At 31.1% G+C, this 23795-nt stretch overlaps 2 protein-coding genes across 7 annotated transcripts; one reads left to right on the plus strand and one right to left on the minus strand.

The window, feature by feature from the left end:
- Nucleotides 1-990: 990 nt before the first annotated feature.
- Nucleotides 991-23702, minus strand: rdgB (retinal degeneration B). 3 transcript variants are annotated; one of them, XR_011545226.1, is made up of 12 exons: nucleotides 23567-23702; nucleotides 9996-10247; nucleotides 9111-9745; nucleotides 8790-8911; nucleotides 8253-8554; nucleotides 8111-8186; nucleotides 5691-7703; nucleotides 5440-5618; nucleotides 5206-5378; nucleotides 4089-4216; nucleotides 3512-3701; nucleotides 991-3116 (listed from the first exon to the last, which is right to left on the minus strand). XR_011545226.1 is itself a non-coding variant. In XM_070650993.1 (10 exons), exons 2-10 carry the CDS (start codon nucleotides 10071-10073, stop codon nucleotides 4210-4212), a joined length of 3585 nt encoding a protein of 1194 aa, XP_070507094.1. In that variant the 5' UTR covers nucleotides 10074-10247; nucleotides 23567-23702; the 3' UTR covers nucleotides 3722-4209. The 3 variants fall into 3 exon arrangements, 2 of the variants coding, with proteins under 2 accessions (XP_070507094.1, XP_070507093.1); XM_070650993.1 differs by lacking the exons at nucleotides 991-3116; nucleotides 3512-3701 and having other exon boundaries at nucleotides 3722-4216; XM_070650992.1 differs by lacking the exons at nucleotides 991-3116; nucleotides 3512-3701; nucleotides 4089-4216 and adding an exon at nucleotides 4236-4988.
- On the plus strand, nucleotides 22365-23752 carry LOC139098728 (uncharacterized protein DDB_G0280579-like). 4 transcript variants are annotated; one of them, XM_070650997.1, is made up of 3 exons: nucleotides 22365-22778; nucleotides 22841-23242; nucleotides 23342-23752. In XM_070650997.1, exons 1-3 carry the CDS (start codon nucleotides 22451-22453, stop codon nucleotides 23467-23469), a joined length of 858 nt encoding a protein of 285 aa, XP_070507098.1. In that variant the 5' UTR covers nucleotides 22365-22450; the 3' UTR covers nucleotides 23470-23752. The 4 variants fall into 4 exon arrangements, with proteins under 4 accessions (XP_070507098.1, XP_070507096.1, XP_070507097.1 ...); XM_070650995.1 differs by having other exon boundaries at nucleotides 22844-23268; XM_070650996.1 differs by having other exon boundaries at nucleotides 22841-23272; nucleotides 23342-23748.
- The last annotated feature ends 43 nt before the right edge of the window (nucleotides 23753-23795 follow it).

Below are 23795 nucleotides of genomic sequence, written 5' to 3' on the forward strand. Positions count from 1 at the left end.
TCCGATGTTTTTTCGCTGTTTCCAGTCATCTTAACAAAAAGGAGAGTAGGTTGGTGACTTCAAATGCTAAATGAAGTCAATCCAGATGTGCCACAAACCTTCCAGCATTTATAAAAGACCTTAGTAATTAAAACAAAGAAATTTCCTTTTTATACGTCACGATTTGCTTTTATTTCCTCTGTTTCTTACTTAAATAATGCTTTATTCCCTTCAAATTATGTATTCCGTTTACAAAGTAAATGCTTTATGATGATTTTTTCCGTTTAATAATACTTAAATAACATCTATTTTTCAAATAATTATCAGTTTCAAAAGAATATAAATAAAGTAGTTTAGTTTATTAAATAATTGGTGCTATTTTTGATTTTAATCGATCCAGGAACACAAAAGTTTAATACAAAATTCCATTCGAATGCCTTAGTTATGTAGCTCGGGTTCGGAAATTTGATTATTTTACTTGAAACGAGATCCAGAACAGAAATTTGGATTGAATTTACTGAATCGTCTAAATATTTTTGATAAAATTTGTTATTAGAGGCATTATTGTGGACGATATTCATGTCTTTGGTGATTGACTGCTGCCAACTAATAGTTATTAATTGAATTAAAGCAAGCCAGCTTCAAAAATTATCAACAAATTAACAAAATTTGCAAGTTTTCAAAATGATATCGATTTATGTTAAATTTGAAAGTATTATAGCTCTAATACTGGATATATTGAGTGATATTTTATAAACAAAAATACAAAAGTATTAAAAAATTAAATACAAATTATAAAATAAGAGATATTCGATGAAACTTAAATAATAATAGATAAATTTGATATTAATCTGAATTTGAGAGATTTCCAAAGTTTGAATTTGTCAATAGTAAATAAAAAAAGCATAAAATCTGCCAATACAATAATTTCTAATCCTTTAAATCAGCAAATTCCATTTTCTAATTGAGATTTTCGCAATTTTTGTCTTAAGATTTTTTCAATATTCTTTTTTGTCAATTTAAAACTTGAAAATTTGATTTTCAAATTGTTTATTAAGTTTGGAAGAAAATTTGAGATATAGTCATTAGAATGTCTTATAATTCCAATTAATTTATTATTATTTTCACTCCACTATTTATAGCTAAACATTTAATTTGTTATTTATTTATTCAATTTGTCAATAAACACATGTAAACCACGAATAATTTGCTTTTTAATATCATTTATCTTTTCCTTTTAATTTTCCTACATTTAGACTTGATTTTTTTTTTTCAATAAGTTTATCTGCCCGAAAGGAAGTTTGTCAGTTTGTCCAATTAAGATTTCACAATTTTTACCTATACCCTAAGATTATTATTTCATTTTTTTGTTACTTAAATCTCTTTTTTTTATCACCAGATTCCAATTTTATTAGTTTTTCAAATTTTATAAATTAAATTAAGGTTTAAAAGTTGAAAAAATAGGAGAATTCAATAATTGATGAATTTTTGTTTCACAATGAACGACAATTTGTTCTATATTCGAATTTAGAATGATTTTCTTGTGACATATTTGTTAAATATTTCCTCTTTTTTTGCTTCTTTTTTTATTTATAATGTATAAAAATATATATGAAATTACTTAATTTACCTGCATCAAATTTAAAGAAAAAACTCGAAACGCATTGCAAAAGAAAAAAGACTTTTTACAATACTTTCAGATAAAGTTTTATACGAGGCTTTCAACTTTCAAGGACAGATTATAATCTTTGATAATCTTAATGCTAAGAATATCAAGTTTTATAATCTGTGAAAGCCTAGACTTTTTTATATTAAATTATTAAATGATATTTGAGGATTTGAAAGCTTTTTCTGAGAGTAAATTGGAATTATTATTTATTGAAGTAAACAGCAATAAGGAGATACAGGAGGCTGTACTCTGGCGCAGTGGTGTGACTCCTGTATGACAATTTGGAATTAGTCATCAACAGGACATTAAATTGCCATTAACTAGTTATCGTAGTTATCGTTAGAGTATCCTAAGCTTATTCAATCTCTAGCTTGTGAAACGTGACACTATTCTTAAGCAAAGCTCGAAGTCGACTCGGATTTTGTATTGAAAAGTCGACTTGAACCGACTCTGCTGTAGACTTCGAGCTCTGGTCTTAAACAGCTCATAGTTTTCATAGAATTGAATCGATTTTGAGTTCAGCCTTTGAATTCAATTAAATTCAAACATGCCTATAGACAATAGAGCTGCCTAATATATTCCATTAAAAACTACCCAAATAATTAGACTTAATGCCATTAGTGTCTCTAATTTAATAGATTATTCAAATTTTGCAAATAAGATCATCTAACACTGAATGATTGATTTTATAAATTAATTGAAATTAATAGATGCTCTTCGAGGAATCAATATTGTTTCCCCGAGTGATATAAATGAATGAGGCTCCGCTTTATAACTTTTATCAACACCAAATTAGAGCCGCCTACGATTGGCGTCCATATGGCTGCCAAAAATTGCCAGCTTCCGTTTGGTACTAATAAAGAAGGTATTGCGGAGCCTTTAAAGTTCAGTGTTGGAGCCTTCTTTTTCTGTATCGCTCGGATTCCCATCTACTCTCAGAAAGAATGTTCAGCCTCATAAATCATTCTCACATTTTTGGAATTGTTTTTTATATGAATTTTTGTCATTATTCTTTGTTCTAGGAAGAAAGAAAGTTTTTCACGAGAATTTTCTTGCACATCAAATATCTTGTTTAAATATAATATATATATTTTTTTCATTAAATGCTTTTCAATAAGCGCATAGATCAACAAAATTTTTCATTTTTTTTACTCTCAATAGAATAAGCATTAATAATATATAACTATATGCTTCAACAATTATACTCCCTAAAGATTTTCAATTTTTTGCATTATTTATAATGTTTCAATTAATGACGATTATTGCACATTTTTCACTTACTAAATCATGCTTCTTGATTATTCATCTCCCATTATTTCTTATGTATATCCTTTTTTTTCTGCCATCAGTTCGCATTTTCATTTTAGTTCTTTTGATTTTTATTTATTTTTTATTTAAATTTTGTTGTATTTAGTATTTTTTTCTTCAATGAGGGATTGTGACAGTCTTCTTTTGAATTCCCAGGTACCTGTTGAATATAAAATAGACACTAAGTTATAAAAATTGCAATTTTAAAGTTAAACGAGTTGTTTTGAAGAAATTTAATTGAAAATATTGACTTTTTGGCTGGAAAAACAACGTGTTTCCTTTAATTTATAATTTTAGTACATTTAGTACAACTTTAGAACAGTTTGTAAACAAATAATGTAAAAATTGTCAAGTTTTAAAGCTTTTAATTAGTTTAAACAGCTTAAAACTGATTATAAGATAATTGAATCGACTTATAAAGTGATAAGTTAATGAGTATTGATGAAGAATAAGTGAAAATCGAAAGGAAATTCGGAATATTTGTAAACAATGAAATTTCAATGTTTCTCAACAAAGGTAATACGACAAATTAAGTTTAAGCCAAAGCCTGCTCACCATGTGACAAAAAATTTTCCGACCGCAAATGTTATTTGATGAAGTTTCACTATACTTAGATACTTTTTATATCTTTATGGTGAATATTGTTATTATGTTAAATTTTGTTGTTGTCTTCAATTAAAAGAATGACTTGCGCTGCTTTAGGTAAGTGTTACGCACCGGTGATGACAATGTAAGAGTCTCATTGCTGTATTGATGAGAAAATTGAAATGAATTAGATTTTGAAGAATTTTAAAAATTCCTTAAAAATTATAAATAATGCACAAATATTCCTTAAACAATATAGGTATTTTAAAAGGATAAAGTGCATCGATTGTTTTGCGTATCGCACAACTATCAAAAGTTCGCGTTTTCTTTTTCGATTTGAGAATCAAAAGACTTCGCTGTGAAAAAAATGTTTCGTGCAGGTTTTAAAAAGGATAATTAAAAAAATCACTACAACTGTCATTGGACTTTGCATTTATTTGGGACTTTGCACACTATCCATTCATTATAAAAGAACAGAGAATAAATTAAAGAAATTTAAAAAATAAATTGTTCATGGGCTTACAATGACAAAAAAGTTAATACAAACCTCTTCGCGCGATGCATTCTCGCTTGCGAACAAAAATTTTTAACGCTATGGATTTTTGTGATTTTTTGGAGTTTTTTCGTGAGTGACTATAATTGTTTCGTGGTCTAAGGAACGTGCTGAACTATGGCCTTTAATATAATTTCATTTATAATTTATTTATTTATTTTTTTATGCCATTTTTCATTTTTTTTGGATCATTCGTGATTGAAGAAAAAGAAAACAAAAGAAGAAAAAAATCAAAAAACACACAAAATCATTTTAATCTGATTAGATCTTTTTTTTGAATTTTCTTTTTAGTGGGAGATGTGTTAAGTTTGTGCCAAAAATATGGTAATTTTTTTTGTTGAATATTTAGAATGATTTAGAATTTTTGATCGAATAATTTAAACGTTAAAGGCAGTTTGAGGATCGTGATGTTCAATGTAGTTGGTGGGTGGTACAGCATAGTAGGCAGAGACAAACAACCTGCTCGGAAAAGTGACTTGAAGTCAATTTTACTACAATTAAGGATTTATCTCATCAACAGAGTGATACCTCTATCATCCTAATGGTAAATCGAGTATCCCAACCCACAAACTACCTCAAAAACCCTAAATTCCTTTACATTGAACATCATAACCTCAAAAAACGAAAACAAATTTTGACCGAAAGCAGAAGCAAATTGTCATGCAAATTGAACAAAGTAATCAATTAGAAAAGTTTTACAGAAAAAGCAACAAATGAAGTAATTGAAAGAATATCCACAATTTACTTACATGAGAAGAACAAGTGTTTACCATAGATTACTCACAAAACTTAAATAAAAGTAGCCTAATAAAATCATTCTAAGGAAAAGGCTCACAACAAATTTGTAATGATCTTAAAGGACTTCGATCGCGTTTTCTAAAGAAACTGAGCTTGCTACAAAGAACACATTCAAGGAGGAAGACATAAAATAAGAACAAACAACACGAAAAAGGGAAAAAAGAGAACAAATGTATAAAAAAATAGAAAATAGAATAGAGGAAGTAAAAAATAGTCATGCACAAAGGAAGGAGATATTTTTGGATAGCCACAAACAATACGGAACTAAAGATTGATCTAAACATTGAAAATGATTGCCACATAAATCACATACCTTCTTCGTCTCATATTAGGTGTATGTCCAGGTAGATTAAAGCATCCACGTGGTATAACCATCCGTTGATTACCCTGTGCTGGTCGGGAGCCACCATGTGACATTAAAACATTTAAATGAGCTGCATAACCGTCTGTTAATGGAGTCGCGAGTGGTTGAAGTTTTTTGGATACCTTTATGGATAATGTTAATTAATTCATATGGAAATGATGATGACAGTAATTAACAGCTTACCTTGCCAACAATGAATATCTGTTTGGGTTTCAGTCCAATACTCATATAGACACTTATATCTTTGCTACTACCATAGCATGAATGTACAACAAGACCATGATTTTGTATTAAATTATTCAGATAGGCCGCTTTATGTCCCAAAGGATCGGTCGATAATCCATCAGCAAATGATACCAGACCTTTTTATGCAAAATTAAAAAAAGGATACGTAAAGCTTTACATAATCAACAATAAATAAATCTATAAATTACCGTGTGGAAAATTATGTTGACTTAACCACGACACAACCCTTTGTTGTTGCATATCTGGTCTGCCAGTGATGTAAATCAATAGATAACCTAATTCTTGCCAATGACGACAAACGTCAACAGCTCCAGCACGAACTTTTGGATCCTTGCCAGTAACCGACATTGACGCTGTAAACGAACCATCAATGGAGAACACAACAGCTTCAGTTCTTGGTGGTACGACAGTTAGATAGAAATCAACACTCGTATGGTCTCCCCGTACGACCATTTTAATTGGATATATGCCATATCCTACACTCTTATCTTCAGGAATTGTATAGATAATTCTTCCTGTTTTATCAGTTATTTCCGTTGATATTAAAGTCCATTCACCAGCAGGTGGATCTTTCATAATATGAATATCGACTTTCTCACCCGCCAATGTAATCATATCAAGTGGTCCGTACATAAATCTAGCCATCAATTTTTGTGCCTCACCTTCCTTTACAATAACATCATTGGCACGATGATTGGCAGCAACGTTCTTCAATTTTACACTCGTACGCTTTTTATTCCACTTCTCCCTTGCTTGACCAGGCTTAAATGATGAACACTCCTTTATATCATCACCTCCCAAGGCGTTCATGTCAAATCTTCCAATTTGTCGTAAAATAAATGCAATTACATCAGAACTTTCCCAATAGCTTGCATGAAATAGATGCGGAAGAGCATGTGCTGGAAAATTTGATAAACCTTCCGGGCAGTATAAAGCATAGTCAAGTCTTTTCGATCCCCACCAACGTTGCTGTAATGCATTTATTGTGGTCAATGGAACATTATCAATTAAACCTGAATGATTTGATTGAATGCTTGTATCTGATAACCGACGTGGTGCTGGTAAATCACTAAACATATGTGGACTTGTTTGTATTAGCTCTAATAAATGATATGGTTGACCATTTCCTAATGGATATTTTGCATATCGTGGAATATTTATAGGAGCCAACATACTAAATCGTGCACTTATAAGCGGTTCTAAGCGTGCACATACTGGATCTGTTGGATGAAATAGATTATAAATCTGATGACATTGAGGTCTTGTTGCACCTAATTTTGTATCCATTAAGCGTCTTGATGCAAGGATTATTGAAAGCGGTGAACCGAATATGAAAAAGTCACCAACTTCAAACTCAAGCTTTGGCAGTCGTCCTTCACTTGTTGAGGATGAACGTCTTCTTGGAGATGGTGCTGTCAATAAACGATTGGCATCAAGTTCACTGTGTTCAAAATCTAAGGCATCAAGTACACTTCCTTCACTTCCATTACGATTTGATGATCTACATAGCGCATCATGAGCCAAAATTGATCCAATACTGTCACCAATCACTACAACTTGTCCATTAAATCCCCTTCCATCGTCAGACTTGAGAAAATCATTATAAACTTGATTTGCTGTTCCAACTGTTCGATTAACGGAATCAACAAAATCTTGAGTACATGTTGTGAGCAATGGAATGGCACCAATTGGAATATCTGTTAGATTTGGAAGATCAATTTGCGACGGTGAAGCGTCAAATGAGTATGGTGATAAGCTTGATAATATTCCCAATGCATCTGTACAAACTGGTGGACATGCGACAAGTTTTATCATAAAATGTCCAACCAGCGAGGGATAATGCTGTCGGGCAACACTTTCCATTGCACCGCGGAAGGTTGTAATATCAGATTTCTTGGATGTTAAATCGGAATTTGCTTCTAAGCAGCTTCCAGCATGAAATACGAGAATTAATACAGATGTTGAACACGATGATGGTCCAGGAGAACCGGGTGGAGAATCTCTTGAATGTGAACGTTCAATGCTCGGACTTGGACCTAATTGACGCCTTCTGGTGCCACGTTCGGAAGCAACACGTTTGAGATAGTCATGTGAGAATATTGTATCCTCATGTAATTTTGCGGTTTGCGGTGGCGATTCCTCTTCCTCTGCCAACAATTCCAACGAGCTCCATTTTGTTAATGTCGTTGTCTCACTCATGTCTATAAATTGTAGGATTGGAGTGGAATAGACAAAAAAATGTTAATGGACATTAGTACAGGTTACAGTGCCTTAATTTTGATGAATTAGAATTAAATAAATATTACATTTAAAAGCAGAAAAAAATACCTCTTGAAAACGGTTTATTAACTAAAAGACCGACATATAGTATTGGAATGTATGTTAGGGTGTAAAAAATATTAAGGTTTAAGAAGAAAGAAAAAGTTAAAGTGCACTTAAAATTGTTAATTATAATTAAATTAAATGAATTCTTAATTGAGATGCTTTCAAGTATGACAATTCAATCAATTTACCATTGAAATCTTGAAAACAACTTGACATGATCCACAAATCATAAAATTTTGATTTAAAATAATAATCACACAAAATGTTCAATAAACAAACTCACCTTGACAGTCAAAGAACTCCTCCTCAGATCCCGATTTAGACTCAACTTCCAATTTTTCCATTCTCCAATTTGCAACCTGTCAAAACACCACACATATTTACATAGCATGTAGAACAAAAGCAAACATTATAAAAATATTTACTTGAAGATCAAAGCTGTGTGCACTGCCAAGCGGTGACGGCAAAGCTCCTTTCGAACCATATTGAAATTTTGAATTTCCCATTGTTCCGCTGTGCCTCTTTGCAACAACAACCTGTTGCTTTTCACTTTCCCTTTTATCTTTCTCATCTTCATCATCGGAACTGGCATCGGCACTTGCTGTATCGTTTAAAATCATTTGAACTGGCGGTCGTTTCATGATTTGAGGTGTTGAATTCTCTTCAGTTTTCTCAATGGAATTGAATTGATTTGAGTGACGACTATGTGTGTCGGATACGCTATGCTCTAGAATTTCAATAGTCAAAATATCATCTTAATAATTTTGTTTTTGTTTCAATTTTTAGGTTAAAATAATAAAAACCAATTGGAAGTAATTTTCAATCAAGTCAGGGAAGAGAAAGGGATGAAAATAGAGAAAAGACTTATGAGCATCATCTTAACGTAGCATCATTGAAATCACTAAGAATTATCGTGCGTGTCTAAAATGTGCTCATTGTTAAAAACTTCATAAGCAGCTTACCTTCTTCCTCAATTTCTGCACCACCATTTCCCATTTTCTTCTGCAATGCAAGCTGCGTTTGTCGTTCAATTTCTCGTACGTCATCCATTGTAAGACCGTACCATTCATCTAACCATCCCCATCTATCGATTTTAAAATATTAAATTTTCAATATTTCAATTATTAAATCAGTGGTGGGCAACCTTTGTGCTGCGGCACCTAACAAGCCTCCATTTTTTGGACCGCACGGGGTAAATGGATTCAACACAGGCTTACCATCAAGGTGTACCGCAAAACATAAAAGGTTGTCCACCACTGTATTAAATGCTTCATAGGACTTACGCTTGTCTATGTGCTCGAACCATTGTTTTCCTTAATGCCGTATCATGAATAAATTTCTCTAATTTTGTCTGCATTCCCCAATATCTGAATTCAACTTTGCACAACTTATAGGCACACATCAGTGCCATATTTTTCTCAGTCGGCTGTTTCTTGCCTTTAACTTCATTCCAATAATCTTCAACCCACGATTCCCATAATGGTCCACGTCCAGTCTTTTCACTAACATATAATGTTGGATCTTCTTCACGAACATAATCAGCACCAGTTAATTGATCCTTTACAATGTCAATTACATCAACAACTCTATTGCGTAAATCACTTCCGGTTAAACCAAAAACATTTTCTTGATATCCATTATCAGGAAAGTAATAAGTTTCAATTTCGAGGGAAAATTTTTCGACAAATGGACATGTGTAACGAGTTTTTGTGTATGGATATGCATTCCATGCTTCCTCTTCAACGGTGAGTGCACTTTTCGGTAAGAGACTCTTTATCCATCCCGGTAAATGACTCCCAACATGATAAATTTTTCTCGTATATTGTCCTCGACCACCACCCGGACCGTCTTCATATGGTTCATTAATTAAGATCTCTACACCAGATCCATGACCTTTGCTTTCGTCTCGACTTTTTTTCTGGGGTGGATGGAAAAGGTATTTATGTTAGTTTGGAGTAAATAGTTGAGATAAGTACGAACAATTTCGAAAAATTCGAACATTCAATTTCGAAAAGTTCAAACATTCAATTTCGAAAACTCTGAATGCTCAATTTCGAAAAGTTCGAACATTCAATTTCGAAAATTCGATTTCGAAAATGCTGAACTATTGTTCGAAAATAAAAATGAATCAAAGAGTCCTTTGAAATGGAAGATTGTTCTCAACTTACGGCAATCATATACAATTGAGCAATCCTATATTCCTCCACAGTCAATGGGAGTGGAATACGATATTCCTTTATTAACATGATGATTTAATTTTCCAACAGAATTTCCTGCTACAAAAAAATAACTTTTTCCTCCTCTTCCTCTGTTGTCAGAATGAGATTCTTCGACTTTTGTATTTTTTACAAAAATTTTTTTGCATCAATATTTGCATAAACTTTCTACATTTTTCCTAATATATATATTTTTTTGAGAATCTGTAAAGAGAGATGAAAATTGTATGTAAATATTTTTAATAGTTTATAAAAATAGAATGCAGGCAATTTATTTTGCACTTGAACTAGACTCATGAATATTTCATTTCATTTGAAGCTAATATTTCGGTCGACGATTAAAATACACATTTAAAAGGTAAAATGAGATATGTTTATAGAGTTTGTCCGAATTGTTAATGCTATAATTAAACAATAGCTCACTTGAGTTAATTAACGAGTGTGTTTTTAATGCTTTTTCAACGTGCTATTGTATGTGTGAAAAGATATTACGTTAATATATAAAAATTTTCTCTTGACTTATGGGGTTTAAAGTCATTGTTGTTTAAAAACAGATTTCTAGTCGTGAATTTCCTAGTTGGAGGGCAGTGGTGAGCAACCTTTTATTCTTTGCGGCACACCTTGTTGGTTAGGCTCAACCAAAACCGTATAAATTGTATGGTTCATAACATTACCAAGCACACTAGTGTGCCGCGACACACAGGTTGTCCATCACTGCTATAGAGACTTGAAGTTAAATAAATAAATCTAGAAACCACCCTTGAATTTATAATTTATTTTAGACATCCCGCAAAATATAATAAATCTAGACTTAAAATATTGCGAACTGTTAGCAAACCGCACAGGGGTCGTTGAGAACTTCAAACTCATTTAATTCCAATTTTCAAAACTCTACACATGAGGATTTTAATGTCTAAATTTTAAATTAAAAGCTTATAACCTCAAAATTGCTCATAAAATTCTATATTTAGAATCAAATTAAAGCAATTCAAAGCTACAATCACAGCATTCGCAGGTGAATTTGAAATCACAATATAGAATTAAGCACATAAAACCAGATTAAATTCTAATTTTATTCAAAATAATGCAAATCGTACTGAGCAGATTTTTTCGTCATAATTCACTTTTGTTTATCCTACGAATGAATGAGTTTTTCTCTCATTTACATACAATATGTATTTCCTATAAAGATAAATAAGTGAGTAAACATAAGAGAAAGATGTTGTTTGTCATAAAACACACAGAAAGTTTTTATTCAACGAAATGAAAATAGAAAAGTCAATGCTTAATTCGATTTACTCAATAATTTTCGTCGCTGATGGAATTTATTGTTCTTAGTTATTGTCTGTTTTGTTTATTTCATTAATTTTTGTTATAAAGTTAAGTATGGAAGGATTTGAATTGTTTAAAGGTTTTTTGAAGAAAATTTGAAAAATTTGCGCAATTTTTTATTGATTTGTAAACAAATTTAAGGTTAAAATGAAAAATATGATTTAATTCCTATTTTAAGCGTGATTTAGATTGAAATATTGATGAAATCTTGCTTGCTCACTAAATAGGGATCATTTAAAGTCATATTAAGATAGAATTATTCATTATTAGCCTCAAAAACTCATCTCAAAATTGCCAAGTGAGAAAATTTTCATCTAAAATCAAAAAACTAAAATTTCTTAAACATCAAAGAACCCAAAAAGACTCATCAAATTGATATGACCTCATATCACATCCAACCAAATTAATTTAGAGCAATGTTGAATCATAAAAGCATAAAACAATCATATTTTAATTATTTTTCCATGCCAATATGAATCTATCGTCTATCATCTTTATGCTCTCAATTTTTATTCAATAATCAATGCTTTGTTCTATATCATATATGTCTGTCTATACAAAACGATTCAGTTGAGTGTTCTGATAGCAACATAAAATATTTGCTATTTTATGAGTTAAGCAATTTGAGCAAATTCTCTAGGAATGTTTTCAATGTTCATTGAGTTGTTAAATCGATCTATAGAAAAGTTTCAATCCTTTTTTTTACTAGACTAAGCCTCTCACACCCTTTTGTTTTATGCTTTTCATGCTAAAATCGATTGTGATTAACATTAAGTGGCCTGAGAAATATATAACAACAAAAAAATGTAGTTTAATGGAGTAGATCCATTGTTGCAAATAATTTATGTGTGCCAATTTGAAAAGCTCTATCTTTGAATTGTGTGAGAATTGGATGGGATTTAAACGATATAAAATTGAAGAAATTAATCACGTGTGGATCGTATTTTAAAGCCATTTAGCAAAAAGTTTGACTTAATGCATAGGTGTGTAGTACAAGCTACCAACAATAAAGGATTTGTAGACAGAAACCCATAAAATGATTTCCATATTATGCAAATTTTCGGAGTATTAAATTTATTTGTCCACACTTAATTTAATAACATGACATTATTTTCATTAAAGGACACAAGCAAGTAGTTGTTGGTCTGAACTGTATAGAACAAGGTTATAAACCACAAAATGAATTGTACGTGCAAAGTTCACTTCTTAATGTCATTATAGATAGAAGAATTAAGTTTTCCATGTTGAGTGCTATAAATTTTCATTATTTTTCAACACAAAACTTTTCTATGATTTGACCTTCATAGCTGCTTTATAGAGTGCGGTTGGAAAAATTATTGATTTGTGGTCCGACAAAGTCCTATTTTTCTCACTATACTGCTAACGTCTCTGTCACATAAATTGTTATAAAAACAAACTACTATCAGCTATGAAGATCTTATATACATTGCTATCATCAATTGACCTTCAGTTTTAAAAGCGTTTCGGACATTTGTGTCAATTTGTGGAATTGAAAATAATAAAACTGCTGACAATTGTCTTCAAATAAATTAATTATTGACGTGATTCAAGTTTTGGGAACAAATTTGTGGGAAATTCAGAAGTTTTTGAGTGATTTCTCGAGAATTCTTTTTGTTTTTCTTTGAAATTTGTAGTTTTAGGGACAATCCTAAGTCTGCAATGTTATTGAACTCATTTAAACAATTTCAAACGGCAACGTTTTTCTAAAATTCAAATCAAACTGTTTTTTTTTTCAAATTTGGTGAGTTTTTCAACACAATTTTTAACGGCTTTTCTAGTTTTGAAATCTACAAAATTCAATAAGAGGCTTAATAGCTTGAGAATCTCAGAACAGCTCAGACTATTAAATCCCATAACTGACTCATAATGGTCAATTATAAATCGACAATAAAGCATCAACAGCTGATTTAATAATCTCCAATCTGGCACATAACAACCGAAACAATAATTGGTTCATTTAATAAATTGCAATTAAGAACAATGATTCATGATGTAACATCCATTTTCATAATCAATCATATTGTCAGTGGAAATCATAATTTTCTCATCCTTTAATCATTCGGAAAAATAGTCAAAAATCATCTGTTGATTATCATAAAAATTTCATGATGAAATTATAGCGTGTCTGAACATTTTTATTATGAAGGTGAATAACTATAATGGCCACTAATGACAATAGCAATAAAGTTCACAAAAAAATGATTAAATCATTGTGACAAAGCTATTTAGTTAAATTGAACTTGATGAACATATGGACATACATATGAGCATTTGCAAATGTGCATTGAATTCAAGATAAGTATTAAATGACTTTTATGTAATCATACAAAATACAATGTAATCAATTTATTATGAACATCCCTTCTCATCTTTCCCGTTCTTTTTTCTGCTTTCTCTTCCATTTGGCAATATTCCCATCTCGTAGTCGATGTAATATTATGTAGAAATAAAGAATAAAATGCTCTACATCCTTGAATTATATGACGTATGATGATGTGAAATTGGGTCTTCCACAATGTAATGAAACAATCCATGTGATATAATTCCCATTAGGACTTTTTTTTGTTCCTTTTTTTGAATCTCCAAATGCTCATATCGTGGAATTATGTACGAAATATGTAAACAATTAAAGAATTCTTTATGAGGATGTCCTTTGTGGTGTTGAATGGGAATATATTGCTGTGTTTTAAAGTCTGATTGTGCTGTTTTGGATTGAAATTGCTGAGTTTATCCTTTTTAAAGGCAATTTTGTATGTTTTTGTAAACAGGGGAAAAACAACTGATTGTTTACATTAGTTTGGATAAGTTTTGTGAAATATTGAGTTGATTTTCCCCTTTTGCTATGCTAACTTATAGTTTGCTCTCAAAACGAACAAATTAGCACAGTTATCACTCTCAAAACATAATTTAAGCTATTCCGACGCACTAAAAAACTAGTTTCAAGCACTATCTTGCAGCTACGTTCGTTATCATGTTTCAAAGCTATTGTATAACTTTAGCTGGATGTTTATATTATGAAAGACGATTCACCCCATTAAACATTACCCAAAAGAATGCTTCATTTGGTAACTATAAAAGAAAAAAAAACATATTCACTTTTATATGTCAGATACACAAACAATGATGACAAGAATGGCATGAAGAAAATTTGAGAACATGAAATTCCCCCAAGGATCTACTTTTTTAAATATTTTGTGTATGTGTTTTTTTGAGCATGTAAAAAAGCTTTCATTTTTTCTTCCACTTTCACTCGCCATTAAAAATTTAATCCTCCCACCTGAAGCTCCTTTACCTTCCACTTCTTAACTTTTTTTGTATTTTTATTTTCATATTTTTGAAAGCATTAGCATTGGGAAAAATATCTTCTTTGTTTCGTATTTACAAAAGTAAGTTACAAAGTTGCAATGGAGAGTTTTTTGTTTGTTTTGTTGGTTATGGTTGACTTCACTTTGGTTGCTTTGATTAATTTTGAACTTGTAAACTTCAATTTTCACAATTTTTGTTGTTTTCGCTTCTCACAAAGTCAACATTTCATTGCAAATTACTGTTTTAACTTTGAACCAATTAAAATCAAATTAGGTTAAGTTCAAATCAAGTTCAAATTTTGAACTTTGATACTTTAAAAATTTACAACTGAACCGTTAACATTTGAACTTTGAAAAACCGGTTTAACTTTGAAAGTTCAAATTTTGAACTTCAATAATCTGAATTTTACAAAAAGTCTCAATTTTTGAACCACAAAGAATTGAACTGAATGTTCAAAAATTTGAACTAAAATTTTGAATCATCAAAAACCGTTAAATCTTAATAAAATGCGCTATAATCACTCACAAAACGGTGTCAGTATATTACACAATATCCATGTCTTTTTACCTCGTTTTCCTTCAATTTAATTTGAAAAAATGAAGAAATAAAACACTGATATGGGAAATTATAATCCACTTTACTCTAATGGCTTTTATTACCCTCCAAGGTATCGATGAATTTTTCCCAGTTGGCACAAAAAAAAAAATGATTTACATTTAACTAATTTCCTTTTTCCTGTTATTCGTTCCTCAATGTTTCCACGTTATTTCCATTCAACTTTTTTTAAAATTATCATCACAGAGTCTAATTTTTATTTCAATTGTTCTAATTTGATTATCCTCAATTTTTCTTTCTAGCTCGTAAAATTCAATCGAATAAAAGAAAGTTTTTTTTCAATTCTTTTTTTTGTTGCCTTCCTTCCCTCATTCGTGCACTTTTCTCACTTCAAGGTAATAAAAATTTTCACAATCTTTTTACTTCTTTTCTTCATCACAAAAGCACTTTTGTAATTGCCAATATATTCAACTAAGCATCCACTTAAGATGTCTTTGATGTTGAGAGCTTTTAAAGGAACAAAAAAATTGACACTCCTCTACAAATACCTGACTTATTTTGTTTTACTGTGCATCACGATCGAGAGTCCAACATAAAATGAATGGAAAAGCACTGAATAATGGTGGGAAAATTTTTTCATACTAAAAAAAATTTGAGAGAATTTTGCAAAGAGAACTGAGATGAGATTTTTATCTAATATAAGAGATAAAGAGAGCTTTTAAAGCTCATTACATGTCATGACGTCATGAACTTTTTTACTTCGCATTTCATGACATGTGTAACATCATCTAAATAGAGATATACGAGATTTTATTTAATTAGGAGATACAGACAACAGAGTTGTTTACATTTCAACGCAGATTTATTTAATTACCATCGAAAAAAAAGTATAAGCGGTAGCTTAGAGCTAAGCAGTTCAAGTAAACAATAAAGATGAAGAAAAAATTTTCCTCAATGACGTCAGATATTAAATTTATTACGTTGTGGATGAAGAGATTTCATACGTAATAATCAACTAATGGAAATACGCTCAGAACTTGTCGTTCTTCAATTTTTATTAATAGAAAATAGATGTATTGATGGATATGTCGCAATTGACCTTACAGAAACGTGTGGTCTTTTGTCAAAACTTTTGTAAACAAAAGGTTCTGTTGATCTGTTCGGTAAACGTGTAATGTAATCAATGAGCTATCTATAGATGTGATTGTTTTTGGATGATTTAAAGTAGAGCTTGAAGTCGACTCGAATTCTGTATGGAATTGAGTCTTGGAATGGATTGGATTCTGTACGGTGTGGAATCTTGGAATGGATTGGATACTGTATGGAATTGAGTCGACTTTGAGCTCTGATTTAAAGTTGCCAAAATCTTCGAAATTCCTAGTGGTTGGCAACCTTTTCTTCTTCGCGACACATCTTGGTGTCACGACCGAACCCACGCATAGCGTTCAGTCGAACACCGCACACATGTTTCTTGGCATGGTGTGTGCCGAGACACACAGGTTGCCCAACAGCTGCTTTAGCTCATCTCTACCCAAGCCTAAGACACACCCCAAATAACACAGCTACATGCTGATAACATTCTTCATTCCATGAATAATTGAAGGATTGTCATAAACATTTTGAATGAAGAATTAGAAAATAATGAATGTAAAGAGCTGTGCTGTGCAAGAAGAAGAAAAAGGATGTTTATGGATATAAATAGGAACTATGAAATTGACATCAGCACATGTACAAGGACAATTTTTTTTTTCTTCCGAATAAATGAAGAAAAGGTCGCTTTTTGTAGTGTAAACACTTTGACTTTTAAATTTACATGCCAAGAGACTTTCCACAAAACCCTTTTTTGCTGAATGTCTTCACAGTCTCAACCATTGTTGTTTCTTGACATAACAAAAGAGTGCTGGAAAAAGTCTTGTTTTTTTTTGGAATTTTCCACACAATTAAGGATGATATGCAAAAATCACTTCAACTCATTTCGACATAAACAGCCTCATTCATGTCTATTACCGAAACTTTCATTCACAGAACAATTTGACTTTCTCGCTCGGTGTGACTTATGGAACTTGAAAGGATTTTGTTATTTTTCAGACAGATTAATTGTTTTATAAATGTTGAAAAATGGCTTTTGTTTCCATAATTGCGTTAAGTAACACATGATAAAGGATTGTAATCGCAGACGACCTTGCGGAGCTCATTAATTAATCAGCTTATTTGAAATTTTGATGATTTAAGGGGAAGGTGTTGCTTTTGGGAATTGTTCGAAGCTTCCTTGGGGATTTAAAGCGTTGAAAGTGTCAAAATAAGGTGTTGATTCTTGATTGTTGATGTCAAGTTAGCAAATATGGTTGGAGTCATAGATTTACTAAGGTTTGACCAGTGGTGGGCAACTTGTGTGCCGCGATACACTAGAAAATGCCATAAAACATATGTCGTATGCTGTTTTGATCAAGTCTAACCATCAAGATGTGCCGCGACACACAGGTTGCCCACCACTGATACACTACACCCCGACGCCATCCCTGTCACATCCTCAAAATCCCATCAACATCAACTCATAAATCGATTTCAAGTTCAAGTTGTCACGTATGTCAAAATGAAAGACATTAAGTATTCAAATGATTTCAAAAGTTTGTTTATATCGACCCTGATTCGCATCATTATATTTTCTATTATCATTTAAATGTCTGTTAGCAGACACAAAACAGTAAAAAAAAATATAGAAGAATACAAGAACAACAAATTTCCAGTGCAAAAAAAGTATGAAGAATCATAAACTTTTTATAGAGATCTGTAAGATTCACAATAGGACAGTTGAAAGTAGCAAAAACACAGTTTAGAAGTTTATTTTTTTGGTAAATAAGCTTAGGGGTTGTTTGGGAATTGTGTCTAAGTTTCTAATTGGATGGGAGTATGGAGTTGTATGAGGCTATCACCAGCCAATAAAGAGCTGGATCTATGCTAGGAAATTGAGGTCTGGTATTGAGTCCGGCTATTTAAACTACCCTTAATAGGCCAAAAGACTGCTTTTAGGTGCTATAGTGGTCTTTCTGTAATATGAAAGCATAGTCTTTGCCTGTTAGGGTACGAGACGCGATCAGGGATTGATGATCGAAAGATTTTCCAATACTCGAGTATTAAGTACAATTTTTGAGTAACTCGAGTATTGAGTATTAATTCCAGGTCAAGACACATATGTGAGCATGTAACCTAAACATCAGCCTAGATACACAGTGACCACAAAAGGTTAAGAATGTGACCTATACATAACATCATGTCATTGGGTCTCATGTTCACATTGAACCAGACTTTGCATCAGTCTACGCCTACCTGATGCTGGATTTTTTGTCACTTTCTAGGCAAGAGTATCATAAAATGTTTGACGACACACTGCATTCACAATTGACTGCATTGGTTTTGCATGCAGTGCCTTGAAAATTTAAGAGACATCGTTCCAGAGACTGCAAGTCCCTCCGGACGTTATTCATAAACAGTCACTCATTAATAGAATTTTCAATTCATGAATAAAAGGAAATGAAATGAGGAACAACAAGAAGTAATGCAGAGAAATTTTTCCTGAGGTTTTCCCAAGCACGAAAAATATTTTTTTTTCTCTGTTTTCCTTATAATCGCGTCATAACTTTATGGGAGTGCTTATGATTCTTATATTATTGAACGTGATGCTTCTACAGCAGATATACTCTCAAGTACTTTTAAGGTAAGACATTGAAGTTGATATAGCTTGATGGACATAAAATAGGTCATTAGGGATGACGATATAGGACAAAATTATGAAAATTTATATTCATGACGTCATGAACGAGAATGAAAAATTCTCTAAAGGATGATGAAAAAAAAACAGACACTGGAATTTACATTTTTTATGCTGCTTTAAGCTACACATTCACATTTATTTTCACTTTGTGATGATTTTAGAACATTAAACTGTAAATTTTGACATTTATTTATTATTTTTTACATTAGAAAAAAGCAAATTTTTTCACTGATTAAAATTCAGCAGCAGAAAATTGTTCCTTAACTTTTCATTCGAACTGTACTGCTTAAAACTTGAATCACAACTAACTGACGAGAGAGATAATTCTTATGTGTGCAAAAAAGGTCTCTTGATTTGATGAGCATGCGCACTTTTAAATGCCAAAGTTCAGAAAGGATCTTCAAATACTATAAGAATAGGAAAAAGCACATTTTTAGCGAGCATCATATTGTGCGTTTACTGATACATCTCGGTATGTCGTAAAAGCTCCTCCAAATCTATTGAATCTGTTTATTATTCTTTTTTCTTTCCATCACACTTCACTCGATTTCATTTTGGTATTTTATGATAATAAGCATAAATGATGCTTACTACAATAGGAGAAATACATTTTTTTCGGTTACGATGGATGATAATGAATGCATAAAATATTATCTCATTAGAAAATTGTAAACTACGTCTATAAATTTCCTCAACAATTTGTTTTTGTTTTCTTAATTAAATTTAATTTATAATTGAAGTTATTTTGAATTTTAAGGTATTGTTTATATTTGAATAATGGGGAATATTCGCTGTTAAAATTAAGTATGATGATGAATTTTTAAATTAGGGAATGATGTCTTGTTTAGTTTGAAATTATTGCTATTTGGTACTTTATTAACATCAAAGTAAGCCTATGAGATTATCAATTCTAATTGATTCATCATAGTATGCAATGGCATTTTTCATTGTTTACATTTTGAGAAAATAGAACGAAAATTGTTATTTTTGCCAATTTTCTTACCAATTTCATGATGATATGACGATAAGTTATGTCTTAATACTTAACTCTGCATTGCAAATAATCAAAATTGTACAGCAAAAGAACAATGAATTTATTTCAAAAGAATTTGATGTTTATTGTTCGACGATTGAAAACAAACTAAATATTTCTATGAAAGGGGTTTCAACTATGCAATGTGAAATTAGATCAAATACAATTCAAATATTAAATGACCGTTGGTATGTTCTTAGCAATAATTCTAATTTTAAGAATACAAATTCAACAAATTAAAGAGTTTTCTTAACTTAATCATAGTCAAAAGCGCTGATACTTAGTAAAACATCCTCAAAAAACAAAAACTTTTAAAATTTCCCTATCAAAATCGAAAGCATTAGAATCTCTAACTTTTATCCCCTTCAAAATCATTTCAAGCGTAATTGAAAGTTTTGATATTAAAGATAAGGATCATACTGATTAGGATTTAGAAAGCGGAAGCTCCCTTAAATGTCAAATTCAATTTAGAACTAAGAATAGAAGTTCAATACTACGCAACATGTACCCTTAAATCGTAAAAATCTATTTGGAGAATTTTTTTTTATTACATCCATTGTGTTGCTTAACAAGAAGCTAAGAAAGGATTTTTATAGCTTCAAATAGATTCATCAAGATAAAAATAAAAATCTAATGTCCTTCCGTATCCCTCAAACTGCAGTTGAATGACCAACTAAAAAAAATGTGCAGCATGCATTGTTAGCAAAGTTGTGGCTTGTACAGGAACATCACACGTGTTATTTTAGAAACGATGGACGGATGCCAACAATAATAATGCAAACTTTATCAAAAAAATGTTTGAATTTACAATGTCGTCATCAATTTTTAGAAAGTGAAAGTTTTTCTCGTCCTGCTTTTATCGTGAAAAAGTTAATTTCATTTGTAAAGCTTCAACGATGATGATGATGATGCCTTTGCTATAGAAAGCCACTCGACCTTTTTGCTATTCTTCAATCATGAAGAAATGTTTTTCCTTTATTCCAAAAAGATAATGGAATATTTTCTACAATGAAGAACCAAAAACAAGATCCACAATTTATGACGTCACGACGAGAATATTTTCGAATTCGACTGTTTTTGTGTACATAATATTTGCGTAGATTTAATATACAATGTGGAATGGCACTTAAGATGTTGCTGTATTTTGTGTACCTTAGAAAATGCGTCATTCCTTGAAACGTTTTTCGACAGAACAATTTTTCCGAATATTTACATTGAATGTCGATAGAAAAAAAAATTGTATCACTTTAAATACTGTGGCTGGATTTCTCTTGTTTCGTATTCTGCATCGTCATTTGGGACTTATTAACGTCAATTGACACTTTATTCCTCTGATCTACATTCTATTTTGCATGTTTTTTGCTATCACACAGCGATAAAGTAGAGACTGATTTGAATTTGTAATGATTTTTATTCTATATCTAAAAATAGGAAGTGTATGCCGAGGGACTATCCCAACATTTGTTTATAAAGTAATCTCAAAATGATGAACGTTTACTTTTGAATGCTGCGTTCAATAAAATTCGCAATATTGTTCATTTCTATTTTCATTCATAAACGACATCAGTCAATTAACCTATCTTGTTGGCCTTTAATTGAAGCATGAACTTCAAAAATTGAAAATTATGGAGTTATGGTGATGATTGATATAGTCGGAATGAAAAATGTCTGTGGACTTGTACAATTCAAGTTTCATTGGAATTTCTATTGAATTAATTACTTTCAAATTTAACGTATTTTAAATTTTTAAAAAAATTAGAAATTGTAAGGTTCTGAAATGATATAAGGTGCGAAATAGAATTTGAAGTGTTCTAAAGATGCGAAAGTACAATTGTAAGGTTTTGTAAAAGTAAACAAATATTAAATTTCCAATTTTAAATATTAAATTTCCAACTCTGCTGTAATGAATCGCGTGTAATTAGTTAATATTCAATCAATCTGTTTGTAAAACATAGATTCATGTTCTCAGAAAGTAATTGATAAGAAATACATAAGTTTTAGAATTGTAAATAATTACTCAACTTACTATATTTATAGAAAGTGAAGTGCTGATAGTGTTACCGAAAAATAAGGCAACGAAGAACAAAATTGATGATGATAAATGAAAAAGTCAAAGATAACGTGTTTGTACGAAAAAAAATTTACAAGAACAAAAAAATATCTTACAAGACATTCGAAATCACTGATAACAAAACACACATATTTCTTGTTATTGTTTATTACAGCAAAAAATATAGTATTATGGATCTTCATGAGTGTTTGTGCTACTTCAATACTTTTTCATGCATGACTCAATCAGTCGTTTAGTCGTCAATCATACATTGAAGAGTGCACATTATAGCAAGAATCGAGGGATAGTGAATTAAATTAAATAGAATTAACATCAGAATGTATCCATCGCGTGAGGAATTTAGTGAACTAATTTACTATATAAGTGAACTAAAGCATCAATATACAAACAAGATTGATGAACAATCTACAAAAATCAATGAACAATCGATGATAATCGAAGAACTGTTATGGCAAGTTCGTGAACTAAGTGATAAGATACGTCAAATAAATCAATGGAAAGTTGAGGTAGACAAAGTGATTAGTGATAGTAGAGAGAAATTCAATGAAGTTACGAGATCGTGTATATGCCGATATGAGAATCATATTCCAAAGAATCGCATAATAAATAGTCGACAAGGTTTAATAGACAATCATCATCTAAATGGTAATAATTCTTGTCTTATCAGTTCTTATCAAAAATTATCATTTTTGTGCCAAATTTTTTAGTAGATATAACGAAAGAATCAAACAATGCCAATAAGAACGATGATGATGTATATGAGACAATTGACTTTAGTGATTCATCGCATCACATTTATACAGAACCGTTTAAAACTGAATCGAATTATGGAGCATTAAGGAAAGTCACAGTCAAGACAAATAATTCAAAACAGACGACGTTAAGTACGAATAAGAAGTCAGTTAACTCAGTTTCATCGTCGAAGAAAGGAATTAAGAAATCAACTCGAGTGCGGAATTTACAAAAATTCCCGGCATCGCAAGACGTATCAAAAGCTCAACATTCCGAAGATGATTCTGAGAAAGATGAAGTCGATGGGACCAAAGTGCAATTACGAGTCAAATCAACATCTCCAAGTAATATGACATCAAATTCTAGACAAATAGCTAGTAAGCAAATAAATGCACTAGTTTCAGTAGGTTTGATGAAACTAATTAACCTTATCATTAATTATAGTAATTTACATCTTAATTTTCTCTACTTTTTAGGACATCGAAGTGGGATTTATTCGAAGCAACAGAGAAAATTTGGCGAGTTTTATCCCACAACGAGATGCTTCAGGTATTTTAATCAATTTCGACTATTCAAAGTTAAGACAGCAAAGCGAAACCCATGAAAGAGGCTCACTTTAATTTAATTAGTCACTACAAAAAACTTCTTTCTTTTCATGTAATTTCGATTATTTAAAGTTGTTGAAACATCCAAAGATTTACCTTTAATTCACAAGAACTTTGAACACATTTCACAACTATTTAATCACTTATTTACAGTTAGTGTATATAATAAATTATAATTTTACACAAATTTTATCTTTAGAAATTTTTTTCTGTTGTTTTTTTACCTACAAGGGGACAGAAACTATTGATAAGAAATTCTTTCCTACGCCTTGATCTTGTTGATATGTTTGGTATGGCTTCCTTTAATTTGATTATTTGCAATGGT

This window comes from Chironomus tepperi, unplaced genomic scaffold (assembly GCF_022539635.2).
Source record: "Chironomus tepperi strain 1889 unplaced genomic scaffold, CSIRO-AGI_Ctep_v1 contig_453, whole genome shotgun sequence".
In the NCBI taxonomy this organism is placed as follows: Eukaryota; Metazoa; Arthropoda; class Insecta; order Diptera; family Chironomidae; genus Chironomus; species Chironomus tepperi.